This window comes from Solanum verrucosum, unplaced genomic scaffold, assembly GCF_900185275.1.
Source record: "Solanum verrucosum unplaced genomic scaffold, falcon-dt-bn FXZP01000178.1, whole genome shotgun sequence".
In the NCBI taxonomy this organism is placed as follows: Eukaryota; Viridiplantae; Streptophyta; class Magnoliopsida; order Solanales; family Solanaceae; genus Solanum; species Solanum verrucosum.
This window is the reverse complement of record NW_026020286.1, coordinates 431,995-448,578: the sequence shown is the minus strand read 5'-3', so window position 1 is coordinate 448,578 and position 16,584 is coordinate 431,995. Positions and strand designations below refer to the sequence as shown.

Sequence of the window (16,584 nt, the reverse complement as noted above, 5' to 3'; positions counted from 1 at the left end):
CCATCTCAGTCTCGCTTCCCTCAGCTTGTCCACCACAGGGGCCACTCCCACCTTCTCCCAGATAACCTCATTCCTAATCTTATCGCTCCTAGTGTGCCCACACATCCATCTCAACATCCTCATCTCCGCAACATGCAATTTTTGAACATGTGAGTTCTTGACTGGCCAACACTCCGCTCCATACAACAAGGTCGGTCTAACTACCACTCTGTAGAACTTACCTTTAAGTTTAGGTGGAACTTTCTTATCACACAAGACTCCAGAAGCAAGCCTCCATTTCATCCAAGCAGCCCCTATGCGATGTGTGACATCATTGTCAATGTCACCACTTCATTGGATTACAGCCCCAAGATACTTAAAACTTTCTTTCTTAGGAATGATCTGTGTGTCAAGTCTCACTTCCCCATCTGCCTCATCCAACACATAACTGAATTTGCACCCCAAATATTCCGTTTTGGTCCTACTCAACCTGAAACCTTTGGACTCCAGCGTTCGTCTCCACACCTCCAACCTCGCATTAACTTTGTCCCGCGTCTCATCGATCAGTACTATGTCATCCACAAATAACATACACCATGGGACCTTCTCCTGAATAGACCGCATCAACTCATCCATTACCAAAGCAAATAGAAAAGGGCTAAGGACTGATCCCTGATGCAGCCCCATCTCAACTGGGAAATGCTCCAAGTCTCCTCCAACCGTCCTAACTCAAGTCTTGGCTCCACCGCACATGTCCTTTATCGCCCTAATATAAATCATCGGGACACCTTTAGCCTCCAAGCACCTCCAGAGGACATTCCTCGGTACTTTGTCATAGGCTTTTTCAAGGTCAATGAACACCATATGTAGGTCTCTCTTCCTTTCTCTATATTTTTCTACCATTCTTCGCATAAGATGAATGGCTTCGATAGTCGATCGTCCCGGCATGAATCCAAACTGGTTCTCAGAAATGGACACTCCTCTTCTCACCCTTATCTCCACCACTCTTTCCCAAATCTTCATAGTATGGCTTAGCAGTTTGATACCCCTATAGTTGTTACAGTTTTGGATATCACCCTTGTTCTTATACAACGGAACCATTGTACTCCACCTCCATTCATCAGGCATCTTTGCTGTCTTAAAAATAACATTAAACAGCCCAGTTAACCACTCTATACCTGCCTTGTTCGTACTCTTCCAAAATTCCACCGAAATCTCATCGGGTCCGGTCGCTCTTCCCCTGCTCATCCTACTAATAGCACGTATAACCTCCTCGATCCTAAAACACCTACAGTACCCAAAGTCCCGAAGTCTTTCAGAGTGCGCCAAATCACCCAGCACCATGTCTCCGTCCCCTTCTACATTTAAAAGTTTGTGGAAGTATCTTCGCCATCTCTGTTTGATGGAGGACTCTTCCACCAATACTTTGCCTTCCTCATCCTTGATGCACTTCACTTGGTCCAAGTCGCGAGCCTTCCTCTCTCTTGCTTTTGCAAGCCTATACAATTTCTTATCCCCACCTTTGTCCCCCAGCTCGACATACAAGCGTTTGAAAGCTGCCGTCTTAGCCTTCGTAACAGCTAACTTAGCTTCTGTCTTTGTCGTCTTATAAACCTCCTTAAGTGTCCGCTTCTCTTCCTCATCTACGCACTCCACCCACTTTGTGTATGCCGCCTTCTTTGCTTCCACTAAGCCTTGGACTTCCCCATTCCACCACCAATCTCCTTTATTTACCAAGTGTTATAAAAATCATCATTATATACCATGATGAAAATTAGGCACAAAATTAATTTAATTGCCAAACAATCATTTCCTTCAAAAGAAAATTATCGTTATCAACATTAAATGAATCTATATTAATAGCACAGAAAAAAAGAAAATAAAATAAAGATAAAGACGATACTTTATATGTTGAAAACACAAAATAGATAAAAAGTAAATATTTCCATTAAGGGAATTGAGGGGTTATTCAGTAAAAGATGGAGGGTTGATGAGCCTAATCCTTTAATCTTTGACCTCACCCTCAAATTCTTTTTGCAAAATGTCTAATTTTCATAAGTACAGGAAGAAACTTTTTTTTCTTTCTTGGTATTCAATATTCTTATTGAGACTCAACTAGGTTCGCATAATGGAAAGTCCCAAATTGAGGATAAATATCTGTCTAACAAAGATAACTCATGTCCAAGACTCAAACCTGGCACTTCTAGTTAAGGATGAAGGAATATTAACTCCTACCCCACCACAATCTTTGTTGGTAGAATACATCAATTTAATCAAACATATTGCAGAATATGCACAAGAAAGCAAATTGAGTTATTATTGGTATCAACAATAGTTATGGTGTGATGTATATGATTCATCCATCCTTAACTAGAGGTCTCGGGTTTGAGCCTTAGATATGAAGAAAATATTGATAGAGAGTGTCCGTTGAAATTCTAATTAGTCAAAGATTCAATATGATATATTGAAAACCGAGTGAACACAATATTAATTACAATTTACAATTTATTATGAATTCCATTGGAATTCTCTAATCAAGAAGAATGATAATTCCTATAATAATGAGCTATCACATTATATATTCCATTAACTGACACTCTTTCATGGTTTAGATTTTTGTATTTATCTTGGAAAGGTCTTGATGACACTCTTTAAAATGGGGAATTAACAAAGAAGGAAAACTTTTATGGTTGAGATGCGTGCAACACTCCCAGCCTCTTGTATTTAGGTATTCTGGTCTCACTACTGTATTTTTTTACTTTTGCATACATCAGAGCATGTTAGTTTTAAAAAAAATAAAATTGGAATCTCTATGTACATTGATGTCCAATAAACCACTGAGCTTTGAACCCCAATTTTTACAAACCAATCTTTGGACTTTTTACCTACAAAACTTTTGGAAAGAGGAAGCTAGATCGTGGCTCCAATGGTCATGAGTATTCTAAAACTAACAAGCTAAGGTGGATTATGGACAGTAATTTGGTCTAATAGTCTAACACTGGTGTTGTTTAGTTGTCTGGATTGCATATGGATGGATTTCCATGTCAAATTTTGTCTGCAATTTAGACGTGAAAAATAAAGAGAAATCCTAAAATTAACTTTCTTTTGTGATAAACTTTGAATTAAACGTTGAAAGGACAACAACTTTATAATGATACTATGGTTAGTTTGTCTTTCCCATGGGAGAGTATAAGGGACTTTGCATTTATTAATAGGGAATAGGGAGCAATAGACAAAATATAAGTTGGCTCGACTTTCTCCCGATGAAATCTCCAAACATTTCGCTATTGCTCCTCATAGTTGAAGTAATGACAACGATTCTACTTGTTCTCCCTGCAGAGGTCTCCAACTGTTTTGTCAATACTTTTCTGTCTTATTCAATTTCATTTGATATCATAAAAGTGTGATTCGGGATGTCACCTAAGTGAATTCTATAAATTTCTTTAGCAAGTTCCGCTACATGTGATATGCCCATTTTTTTCATATAGTGAATCAATTCTTTTATAGACGTAGAAAAAGTTGAATAGTTTGTACCTGATCATATAGAGGGACCAGTTTAGTGGGCTTTTATGTTAAGTTTTCATCCCTTTTTGGCATGCAAATGAATATTTGCTACCTTGACCTCTATTTTTGTGTAGTAGGTCTATTAATATGATTGTCTTTCCTGCTTTCTTTTCATGTTTAACTTTTACTGTGAGGTTTTGCTTTTGTTCTGGCTTTTAAAAGTCGTAACAGTCAATGTTTTCCTGGATATCTCAGTAAATTGTCTTCAGATGCTCTGCTCCTGTTCCAATGTATGAAGCTAGCAAATGAAAAGCCAAATTTTGTCACTTTGGTTAACCTGTTTTGTTATCTTCAATCTGATCCGATACATTTGTCGTTATTTTTTCTATATCTTCTTCCTAACTTTGTTCTTCATTTTTACTACTAATAGTTGTTACTTCAATTACTTTGTTTATCTTGTTGATTATGTTTCTTTGATCCTAACAACGGTTAAAAACTGTTGACTCGGGTTGGAAATATGGGAAAAGAACAAGTGAGACCAGTAGGGTCGCAGTTGAGTGTAACTTTTGTAAATAATTTACTAATGGTGGAATCTTTCGTCACAAACAACACTTGATCGGTACTTGCAAGGACGTCACACAGTGTGAACAATGCCCAGATGTTGTAAGGGAAGAAATGAAAAAATATGTTGATGTAAAGAAGGAACAAAAAGGTCAGGCTTTACTTCAATCGGATGTGACTAATAATGGTGATGATAAAGATGAAAATGTGGAAGAAGGTGAAGCTACTGAATAGTCACCTTCAAAATCACGAAAATAGTCATAGAATGCAACAATTATAGAACCATCATCTTCCTCAGCTTCATCAATAGGTATGTAGATACTTTTTTTCCTGTCTTTTGTAAGCTTTTAGTATTCCCCGTTAAACCATAATGGTTCTATGATTGTTGCATTATATGACTGTTTTCGTGATTTTCAAGGAAGTGACTATTCAGTAGCTTCACCTTCGTCCATAACTTCATCTTTATCATCACCAATATTAGTCACATCCGATTGAAGTAAAGCCTGACGTTTTTGTTCCTTCTTTTCATCAACATATTTTTTCATTTCTTCCCTTACAGCATTCGGATATTGTTCACACCGTGCGACGTCCTTGCAAGTACCAATCAGGTGTTGTTTGTGACGAAAGATTCCGCCATTAGTAAGTTTTTTACAAAAGTTACACTCAACTGCTGCCCTATTGGTCTCACTTGTTCTTTTCCCATATTTCCAACCCGGGTCAGCAGTTTTTAATTGTTGTTAAGATCAAAGAAACATAATCAGCAAGATAAACAAAGTAATTGAAGTAACAACTATTAGTAGTAAAAATAAAGAACAAAGTTAGGAAGAATATATAGAAAAAATAATGACAAATGTATCAGATCAGTTGGGATATGACATTTGAGAGGAACTCCACAAATTGGTATACTTCTGGAAGAGGAAAAGTCGTGCTTTGTTAGAGCCACAAATTGGTATTCATCACGACCACTATCATCTCTCCAAGTTCATATCATTATCTTTTTCAATATCCTCAAATTCACCCGTACAATTTTTGATAATTCTCACATAATTCAATCAATCTTCGCATGGAACACAATGATGAGAGCATATTCCCAAGTAGAGCCTCTGCAGCTATTTGAACCGTTTCAAAAAATCAGATTAAAACCAGATAAATTCACATTCCCTGTTGTGCTAAAGGTTTTTGGGCATTGTGTGATGATTAGAACGGGCAGATCATTGCATTTCATGGCTGTCTTGAGTTTTGATTCAGATTTACATGTGAACAATACCATTTTGAGAATGTATGCTGAATTTGGTGTGATCAGGTTTGCAAGACAAGTGTTTGATGAAATGCTTCAGAGGGATATAGTTTCTTGGAGTTCAATGATGCCTGCTTACGTTCATTGGTATGTATATTTGTTTCAGTTATTTGTCAAAAACACACATTAATTATTACTTTTATACGAATTTCACACCCCAATTATCACAATCTATGTATTAGGGACCACATAGCCGATTTTAACTACTTGTGATTCAAGCATGATAGTAGTAATTGTTGTCTTATTATTTACAGTTTCTTTTCTTTCTCCTTCTAAAAGATATTTCATGTATCTACTGATTACTCTGGAATCAGTACATTATTTATGATTTGTGAACCCGAGAAGTGTCCGAAGGCTGAGAGATTCTATAGCATTACGTGGAAGTTGTTTAAGATGATTATTATAATGGGAATGAATAGAATTACCAAACTGTAAGTAGATTTTGAATGACAAGTTAACTACTTTGTGGAAATGAGTTCAAGTATTGTTCTGTGAGGAATTATTAAGGGCTAGTCGTATTTTGATAGGTCTGACACATAATAGGTCACAATTTTTATGAACAATGCTAGCTTGTAACCTTGTTCGTTATCCTTCAGGAATTTGATGCCATGGTATTTGTGGTTCTCTTGAACCGATATCTGTGATCAATTACACTTGGTGAACTTTTTAAAATTCATCCCAGATGTAGATTGTGAATGCTTGTTTTGTACCATAAGAAAAAACCAGTATTACTATTACTTGGATATATTAGCTTGAATAAGGAGTACCAAACTTGTTCACTAGTATAACTTTTTCTCTTTTTCCTTCTTGCTGCAATACTACAATAGATTGTTAAACGAAGCCTAGGGTTCATATCTAAAAGGATCAGTAAGTAGTTGAGCCTATAAGATTTCAAACAGTGCATACTCTCCTAAAAGATCAGGGATTAACAATGGTGGAAATTTTCTTTTAAATTGGAAAGGAGCATGTACTTCGGAAAAATAAGGGAATAAAAATGAAGAAATATTTCATGGTTTAGATTTGGGTATTTATCTTGGAAATGTCCCGGTGATACTCTTTAAAATGGGGAATTAACAAACAAGGAAAATAGTCTAATAGCTAAGGTGGATTATGGAAAGTAATTTGGTCTAACAATGAAATGCTTCAAAGGGATATAGTTTCTTGGAGTTCAATGATGGCTGCTTACGGTCATTAGTATGTATATTTGTTTCATTTATTGGTCAAAAACATATATGAATTATTACTTTTATGCGAATTTCACACCCCAATTATCACAATCTATGTATTAGGGATCATATAGATGACTTTAACTACTTGTGATTCTAGCATGATAGTAGTAATTGTTGTCTTATTATTTACAGTTTCTTCTTCTTCTTTCTCCTTCTGAAAGATATTTCATGTATCAACTGATTACTCTGGAATCAGTACATTATTTATGATTTGTGAACCCGACAAGTGTGTGAAGGATGGGAGATTCTATAGCATTATGTGGAAGTTGTTTAAGATGATTATTATAATGGGAGTGAATAGAATTACCAAAATCTAAGTAGATTTTGAGCATGAAAAGCTTACTACTTTGTGGAAACGAGTTCAAGTATCGTTCTGTGAGGAATTTGTAAGGGTTAATCGTCTTTTGATAGGTCTGACACATAAGGTCACAGTTTTTATGAACAATGCAAGCTTGTAATCTTGTTCGTTATCCTTTAGGAATTTGGTGCCATGGTATTTGTGGTTCTCTTGAACCGATATCGGTGCTCTAATACTCTTGGTGAACGTTTTAAAATTCTTCCCAGATGTCGATTGTGAACACTTTTTTTGTACCATACGAAGAAATCAGTATTACTATTACTTGAATATATTAGCTTGAATAAGGAGTTCCAAACTTGTTCACTAGTATAACTTTTTCTCTTTTCCCTTCTTGCTGCAATACTGCAATAGATTGTTAAACGATGCCTAGGGTTCATATATGAAAGGATCAGTAAGGTGTTGAGCCTTTAAAATTGTGAAAGGTGCATAAACTCCTAAATGATCAGGGATTAACAATGATGGAGATTTTTGGGGTTGGATTTTTTCTTTTAAATTGGAAAGGAGCATGTACTCCTGAAAAATAAGGGAGTAAAAGTGAAGAAGAATTTCATGGTTTAGATTGCGTTATTTATATTGGAAAAGTCCCGATGACGCTCTTTAAAATGGGGAATTAACAAAGAAGGAAAATAGTCTAATAGCTAAGGTGGATTATCGACAATAAATTAGTATAATAGTCTAACACTGTTGTTGTTTAGTTGTCTGGATTACATATGGATGGATTCCCATGTCAAATTCTGTCTGCAATTTAGACCTGAAAAATAAAGAGAAATCCTAAAATTAACTTTCTTTTGAGATAAACTTTGAAATAAACGTTGAAATGACCAACTTTATAATGATACTATGGTTAGTTTGTCTTTCCCATGGGAGAGTATAAGGGGTTTTTCATTTATAAATAGGGAATAGGGAACAATAGACAAACAATAAGCAAGATCATGGCTCCAAACATTTCGCTATTGCTCCTCATAGTTGAAGTAATGAAAACGATTCTACTTGCTCTTCCTGCAGGGATCTCCAACAGTTTTTGTCAATACTTTCCCGTCTTATTCAATTTCATTTGATTTTATAAAAGTGTGATTCAGAATGTCCCCTAAGTGAATTCTATAAATTTCTTAAGTCAAGTTTGGCTACATGTGATATGCTCATTTTTTCATATAGTGAATCAATTCTTTTATAGATGTAGAACAACATGAATAGTTTGTACCTGATCATATAGAGGGACCAGTTTAATGGGCTTTTATGTTTGCTTTTCATCCCTTTTTGGTGTGCAAATGAATATTTGCTAACTTGACCTCTCTTTTTGTGTAGGAGGTCTATTAATATGATTGTCTTTCCTACTTTCTTTTCCTGTTTAACTTTTACTGTGAGGTTTTTGCTTTCTGTCTGGCTTTTCAAAGTCATAGTAGTCAATGTTTTCCTAGATATCTCAGTAACTTGCCTTCAGATGCTCTGCTCACGTTCCAATGTACGAAGCTAGCAAATGTAAAGCCAAATTCTGTCACTTTGGTTAGCTTGCTGGAGGAATGTACTCGTATCCTAAATATCAGATTAGGTAAATGTATTCACTCGCACATTGTTACCAGTGGTATTGAACTACATGTTAAGCTGGAAACAGCCCTCCTGGGCATGTATGCAAAATGTGGTCATATACAGCAGGCTTTCCGCATATTCAATTTGATGGATGATAAAATTCTGCAAACCTGGACCGTCATAATTTCTGGTCTTGTTGATCATGGACATGGAGATGAAGTTGTGTCCTCGTTTTCCAGAATGGAAGAATCTGGCTTTAGGCCGGATAACTTATCATTTTCTGCAATCATATATTCTTGTAGTCATATTGTCTTTGTTGATGTGGGTCATGAATATTTTGAAAAAATGGCAAGTATTTATAACATCAGGCCAACTATGGAACATTACAGATGCATGGTGGATATGTTTGGACATGCAGGAGAATTAGAAGAAGCTTGTGATATTATAAGGAGCATGCCTATAGAGCCTAATTCTGTGATATTGAGGAGTTTCATTAGTGCTTATAGGCATCATGGTTATATTCCTTGGACAGAAGAAAATATAAGGGAGATTCTCCTCAAATAGAGCTTGATCTCGGATCAAACTATGTACTTGCATCTAGTTTGTCTTATCTTTTGGGTTATTGCAGCGATGCAAACAACCTAAGATCGGCCGTGAAAACAAAAGGGATAAAGGAATATCCTAGCAGCAGTTGGGTGCAGTAACTTGATAGTCCTTCCGAAGGAAGCAGTTGAAGGATCTGGTAGTAATGTTTATGTTTATGCCAATAGAAGAGGCAATTCAGATCACAGGAATGAAGGCACTCTTACATTCCAAAGACGAGAGAACACTATCAATGGTGGAGGAAAATGAATTGCTTCTTTTTGGGTAACACCACTAGGCTGAGGTACAAGTTTAGGGGAGCTGTTGTTTTGACCATTGGAAGAGGGTCACACTAAAGTTCCTAACATTCTTGCATAATTTTGAATAACTTGAAAAGTGAAGATTATATTGTGAAGTGATTTTGATTTGTATCTCATGGGATATGACATTTGAGAGGAACTCCACAAATTGGTATACTTTTGGAAGAAGAAAAGCCGTGCTTTGTCAGAGCCACAACTCTGTTATCCTTCTCAAATTATTTCTAGCAATCAATCATGCCTAGATATTGGACTAGTTGGGATCAACTTTATGAGTCTCCTATATCCATCCTAACTTATTTGGGGCCATTCTTTTCGATACTGGTAAATGATTTGTTTTCTCCATAAACTACTCTTTCTTCTCAAAATATATGGTTAAGGTTAATCTTGGAATTCCATTCAGATGTTGGGATCCCCTTAAAGTGGCACCTCAGCATGGCCTGAAACTTTGGTTAAAAACTATGAGGTATTCCCATGGCCAAATTCAAAATCTTTTATGAATGTCAAGACTCAAGTCCTTTGCCTTGAGCTCTGGAAATTTAAATTAAACCAAATGGTATCTTCATTTATCTGGTAGTTTAACTGTAATTTCTGAAATGAAGGAGAAGAAAGCAGTGAACATATCATGCTGGAGTAGTTTTTGTTGTAAGCAAAATATGGAAAACGAAGCTTTGGTAGTTGTACTACTCAAAGTAGCAAGTACATTTGGGTTGATATAATCTATGAAAAGAGAGCATGAAAAATCATCTGCCATCCCTTGCACCTGCATCAGCATGTGTCTGCTTTTAAGGTATTCACTCACACATCCATTTGCATGTTACTTTTTGGAGCTTGATTTGAAGCCATCAGGAAAGGGTCGTGCTCTGTGTACTCTGTATCTATCGATCCTCCATGTCCTTCACATTCCATGATTTTGGTATGACTAAGCTTTTCTTAGAATACACAACTGCCATGGGTTAGTGAGGTAAACTTTGGATATTTATCACAACAGAAAAGAACCACCTGACTGAAATCCATATTCAATATTCAATTAACGTTCTTCTGGTCTCATCTACTTAAACTTAAGGATCCATTCATTTGTGTAATGTTGTTAATGCCAATATCAAATGAACCTAGCTTGGTGGAAACCTCTTCGTTGTGTATTAGATAACTTGCATATGAAAAAGTTTCGAGCTTCCTATTAGTTCATGAACAATATACCGTACTGGATTGCTAATGTATTTCATGTGAGATCATCCAGCACTCTAAATTATTGGAAGCAGTTGGCCTGCGATCTCAAGTTGATCATGTCTTGTTGTCAATCATTTTTGAAGCCTTTTTCTCTTTTGAATGGTGACGATCCATATATGAGATGAGACATGAAAATTTATTCATGCATGTTAGAAAGGTTGAGTTAGTTGGGACGTCGAGAAGGTGATCTATCAACATGGAGAACCTGACATCTAGTGGAGCCGCGTGAAGAAATTGGAGAATCACTAGAAGGTATGTCTATATGTTAGAATGGGGTTCTATCCACAAGGAAAACCAATCAGCAAATGTTTAACATGGCATAAATTCAATTGTTTTACCATTGATATGCTGGTGTATCGATTCATTTGTCTCGAATATGCATTAGGTTTTTGATGTATAAGATACATTACATCTTTTTTTCTTCCAAAAAAGGCATTCTAATCAATTATTAATCAAAGGAATGTTTAGTAGATCATGAATTAAAGATGGGGGATCTATTTTCCTCTTCATAGCATTAGACATAGAACCTAAATCCCGAGCTAGCTAATGGGAACATTGGTTCGCTTGTCTTTTAACAAAAACGAATAATTAGAAGTAAAGCCACACATGAGTGCTATACAATCTTGAATAATATTATAAAAAAAACTAGGAATTGTTGTAAGATTTTTCTGATCAATCTCCACAATACTTGTTATTGATGAAAAATGTTCCTTTAGCGAGCTTAGTGCTTCTCGAACACTCAAAGCCTCAACCACAAGGGAGTCATGAGGCGTATCTAATCAACTAGATTGACCTATCATGAAGTTTCCATGAGAATCACGGACTAGCATGTCTGACTCTGCTCCTATCAAAGTAAGGTCAAAAGAAGCATCAAGGTTTTACTTGAGGATATTCTCAGTAGGAGGAAACCATCTAATTGGACCAAACTCTAACCCGGGACTCCGACTCGAGTCTCAACCCTGAACTAAGACTCTTAACCTGACTCGAAATCTAAACCTAACTCAAGATTCGAGCCTTGAGACCTAGGATCTAAGCCCCAATCCTCCGTCTACCTAGTTACTAGGACACGACACCCAAAACTTGATCCTGACCTAAGCCTCGAGGTCAAAACCACGAGACCCTTCGACACTAACTCAAGATTCAACTAGGAACTCGAGCACTTATCCTCTAGAACTATTTGATATCTAACTTTGACCTTAACCCGAGACCCAATCCTTGATATTTGAAACCTAAAATCTAACCTTTAGTCGTGACTAGATCTCGAAACTTGATCCTGATCCATATTAAAAATCGAAGTGAATTTTTAGCAGTAAACCCAAATTAAAGTAAATCTTTAAACTGTGCTAGAGTTTGACAATATTTAGAGATCAAGATACAAATGAGTTATTTTGGTTAGATTAAGAGGGTCAAGTTGATATGAAGTTATCTTGTGCTCAAGATTTTGGGTGAATTAGGCGGACCACCAATTTTCAGGCCATATTTGACACCAGTACGTAAGTGTGTGGACCGTAAAAATGGGCCAAATTATATGATTATTCCTCAGAATCTCTATTTATTTCAAGGAATACTTTATTATTTCAACTAGTTATAAGAGGTTAGGAAGCAGGTCATGGACGACATGCCTGCTTCTAGATGAGGGCAAGGCAATTATTTTATACTTGGTTGTGTGTTTTTGTCATGACCGAAAATCGGATGTGATGGAACCTGGCTTATTCCACCAAAACAGGTCAGCCTAAGCTGAAATACGATAAGGTGAATGTGGAAGTTTAAACAAAATAAGAAACTTAGTATAACACAAACATGCAAAAACATAATATAACTCAAAATACCCTCAAAACCTTGTGTCACGTGTACAAGCCTCTAAGTATTACAATAGATTTAAAGAAGTACAAGTCTAAATGTCTTTGTTGCTAGAGCAGAACAAGAACATAATAAAACAGTAAGAGGTTTCCGCCGATCTGATAAACAACTATCTCAGAACTCTCCATATAAGCCTCGAATGTAAAAGAGAAGAAGGAATTATCACGATGATCCGGGCTCGTACCCTACACAAGTGTACAAGGAAGAGAGTGATTACCAAACAACACGGTACTCAACAAATAAACGACTAACTCAAGGTAAAGCAATACAAAATATAAGTATTCCCAACCCTCCAACCGAACCACCACAACTACAACCTGCACATAATCAGTCCAACCTAACAATTCACATTTATATAACACATAAACATGTATAGAAAACTTTAAACGTATATAGGTCACCAATACAGAAGTTCATGTTCATCAACCACAAGTTCCATAACAGGCACTCAAAAGTCACAAGGTCAACAAATGGTAATGATGTGCAATGTAATGAAATGAAATGTCAAATATAGTAATGCATGTGTGTCAAAACGATACACACCCACTGAATATCAGGCTGGGACCTATGGGGGACTCACAAGGTCATATATCCGCTAGAATCATTTTCCCTCAACATAGTCATCAATCAGCGAAACCATTTCCCCTCGACATAATTATCAAAATAAGTCTCGACACAGTGTTTTAGAACAACGCAAATAGGTATGTTCACACAAAAATGAGAAAAGATGGCAATTTCCATTTCAATACACTATCCATATCAACACAATCATGATACATCATCAATAATGAATCAAGATAATCTTTCATATCACCCATAACACATCACACATCATTATACCATCACGTTGCCTTTTATTTCCCCTTATTCATCATTAGAATCATGCAATATGAATATGTCACCACAAATATCAAACCCTTCACCACTTCCGATTACAACCCAACATATACAATAAGGGATACAAGATTCTATATACTAAACAAAGGGTCAAGAAGTCCACCTGTCTCGAACAAACAATCAATCACCCCTGCACTTGAGCTTTTCCTTTTACGTAGAGCCACATCCACACCAACTAATGAAATATAGAATACCATAAGAAAATATGAAAAACAACATATATAATGCTGATTTTGAAAATCTGGTCCGTAATGACCCAAAAAGTCAATCTCGAGGGCTAGGGTCAAATACAGAATTTTGTAAGAAATCATGATACCCAAAGATTTTAGAACTCATTAGTGAAAACCACATTGAAATTTGAGTTGAAATCATGCTCAAAATTCTAATTACTTAGAACACAAGTTCATGAGAAAAAACCCCAAAACTCGGATCTGAAACTCCGACTTAAATCTGAAATATTTTTTAAAACATATCTTACCCATGCTTAGGAAAGTTCTACTATGAATTTTCATCGAAAACAGAGTTAAAATCGACCTTGAAATCCTCAATTTATAAAACTTTAACTTTATCAGGAAAAACCCAAATTCTCAAGCTTATACGCAATTAATATGATGAAAATAATTGGTGAATTAATGCAAAACTATTTTACACATAACATAATGATCCTAAATATACATTTTTCATCAAAAATTGAGTCGAAATAACCTAATTTCACCCAAGAAATACACGGATAAGGAAAGAAAACCAGATGAAGAATTCATGAGAAAAGTCAGAATAAGGGTTGGATACTAACCATCATATTAAATTGAGAAGAATGCTCCAAGAATCACTCCATTCCGAGCTTTAGAACTCCCAATATGCTCAAATTACCAAATGAACAAAGTCTGAAATTAAAATACTTGTACAACAGTATTTATACCAGCGCACAAGTAACTTAAATTTTCAATAAAGAGTCGTAACTTCTGCATACGATAGCAAAATGACCTGATTTTTTCCCTAAAAGTCTTAAATATTGATACAGACCTTTTCGTTCAAATCAAAACTCAATTCCGTGCTCGTTTTTCCAGTAAAATATCATTTTTGCTCGGCAAGCATTTATTTTATATATCGCGATAAAATTTCAATCTCGACTTAGCGATAATGCACCAATCTTTGCAGATCATTCCCATAATTCATGCTCAAAATTTCAGAAGGTTCACAATATTTTTTTTATTTTAAATACTAATAGATGAAGACTAAGGAAATCCGAGTGAGGGTATGGCTTTCCGCCCATTCGCCTATCGTCTTATTGTGTAAGATGTAATGGTTTTCTCGGATGAAAGGGCTTTAGCCTCTTTACAGCCAGGAGCCACAACGGTCTCATTCCAATCACAGAGTGAGTGTGAACCACTTCCTTGTCTTCGGTCGTAGGTTGCAAGCGAAGTAAGACGGGAGGAATGAGACAGGGAGTTCTATTTCATTTATGACTTTCGCCTTGCACCTTACACTAAACAGAATATCTTGCACGCGCGTATAATAAGGAAGAAGACCTTGCTGGCTATTCCTTATTCTTGATAGCACAGGAAAGAGAGATTCCGGAATCTCTTGACTTCACCGCTACGCACCTTTCAAACATATTTTTCTTACTCCAAGAGCGAAAAGAACATCATATAATCGGTTATACTATCCGAAAACATAGGAGTAGTAGTACTTGCTAAAGCTAAAGGTTTTATCCCTCTCGACCTTTTAGTTGATACAAATTGCTGAAACAACGCCAAAACACCCAAAAAGCTTAGAAACTCACCCAAAACCCATTCGGAACCTCCAGAACACAAACCAAATATGCTTCTATCCTGGAAAAGATATTTCAGACTCAATGAAATCATTAAAACACCCCAACAAGGTCACCTTAACCCAATGTTGACCAAATTCAACCTTAACTTAAGAATATTCAAATTTCCAAATAATGATATGAAACTTATCCAAAAGTTTTGGGAACTAAACCAAACCTCATCTAGACCAAATATCACCATTTAGACCTAGTGGAATCATTAAGACTCGAAAATGACCTTTCTAACCACAAATGTTAACTAAAGTCAAGCTTTAGCCTTAACTTTCTCCGTATCTCGTCTAATGGCTCAAAATAAAACCAAAAGACTTGAGACTCAAACCAACAATACATCTAGACCAAAAGCCACATTTCGGAGCTAATGAAGCTGTCGAAATTCCATTCAGAGCTTGTTATCACCAAATGTTGACTTTGGTTAACTAATTCAACTTTGAAAACACAAACTCTTCCAAAACTCATCTAAATACCTCAACACTTGAGCCAATAGTCCTACTAACCCAAAATTTACGTTTTAGAGCTGATGGAACTGACAAAATTCCATTTTGAGGCTCGCAACTCTGGTTGTTACCAAAAACCACTTCTAACAACTTTAACTCTCCCAAACTCTAAAAGTTCGAAATATCATAACTTTACAATCAAATTTTAAAATCAACTTTGTAAACTGATCAAACAAGGGTTGGGATAACTATCGGGAGGGGTAAAACAATAATTTTCTAAAAATTTCCAAAAATGACCTTCAGGGTCATTACTTTATCCACCACTAAAAACCATATTTGTCATCAAACATAAGACAAAAGAAAGAAGAATACTCGATGTTACCAAGAACCTGAGGCATAATTCCCAAATTTGGTATTTGCTTCTCCAAGTGAACTCATTCTTAGGACCATACCATCATGACAACAACAAGAATTGAACTTCAAAAAAAAAATTAAAAAATCTGTAGACCAGGAGTGATACTCCTTAACCGAAACTCCCTAAGCCACAACACAACTATCGAAACGAATCATTTTGCCCCATAACCATGAGAAATTCTGAACTATACCTCCTAAAACTAGGAGTGAAGGCAGATCTAACCACCAAACACTCATAAAGCACAATACTATCATAGATTTGGTAAAATTTTATGCTCTTAACATAATATTCTAGTGAGCTTTAAGCTGCAAAAACCTGATTTTAGACAACGCATACTCATCAAAGGAGAACCCAACTAATCAGACCCAAAGAAGGAGATGACCAAGTAACCACCCAGTTAACCATGCACCAAAGCATATGCAACCTCTAATTACGATGTAGAGATGCTGGAACAATAGCTATGATTGTAGACAACCCCTGAAAATGGCAACACTAGGCCCAATGGCCCTCCAAATCAAACACACATAGCTGAAACATGTCCTCAACGACAAGAAGAATACCAA

At 36.1% G+C, this 16,584-nt stretch overlaps 1 protein-coding gene and 1 pseudogene across 1 annotated transcript; one reads left to right on the top strand and one right to left on the bottom strand.

Annotated features, from left to right (window-relative positions):
- Positions 1-330: 330 nt before the first annotated feature.
- On the bottom strand, positions 331-4,589 carry LOC125834308 (uncharacterized). Its single transcript, XM_049513463.1, has 3 exons — positions 4,487-4,589; positions 880-1,703; positions 331-651 (listed from the first exon to the last, which is right to left on the bottom strand). Exons 1-3 carry the CDS (start codon positions 4,587-4,589, stop codon positions 331-333), a joined length of 1,248 nt encoding a protein of 415 aa, XP_049369420.1.
- A 298-nt stretch (positions 4,590-4,887) lies between these two features.
- On the top strand, positions 4,888-9,347 carry LOC125834307 (pentatricopeptide repeat-containing protein At5g56310-like; annotated as a pseudogene).
- The last annotated feature ends 7,237 nt before the right edge of the window (positions 9,348-16,584 follow it).

Bases quoted from the DNA above. Each gene is read 5' to 3' on its own strand.
- LOC125834308 (XM_049513463.1), bottom strand. From the start codon at position 4,589: ATGAAAAAATATGTTGATGAAAAGAAGGAACAAAAACGTCAGGCTTTA. The intron at 1,704-4,486 runs GTGAAGCTACTG...TGGTAAATAAAG, and splicing joins AGATGAAGTTATGGACGAAG to GAGATTGGTGGTGGAATGGG. The intron at 652-879 runs GTAGAAAAATAT...GGGCTGCATCAG, and splicing joins TTCATCTTATGCGAAGAATG to GGATCAGTCCTTAGCCCTTT.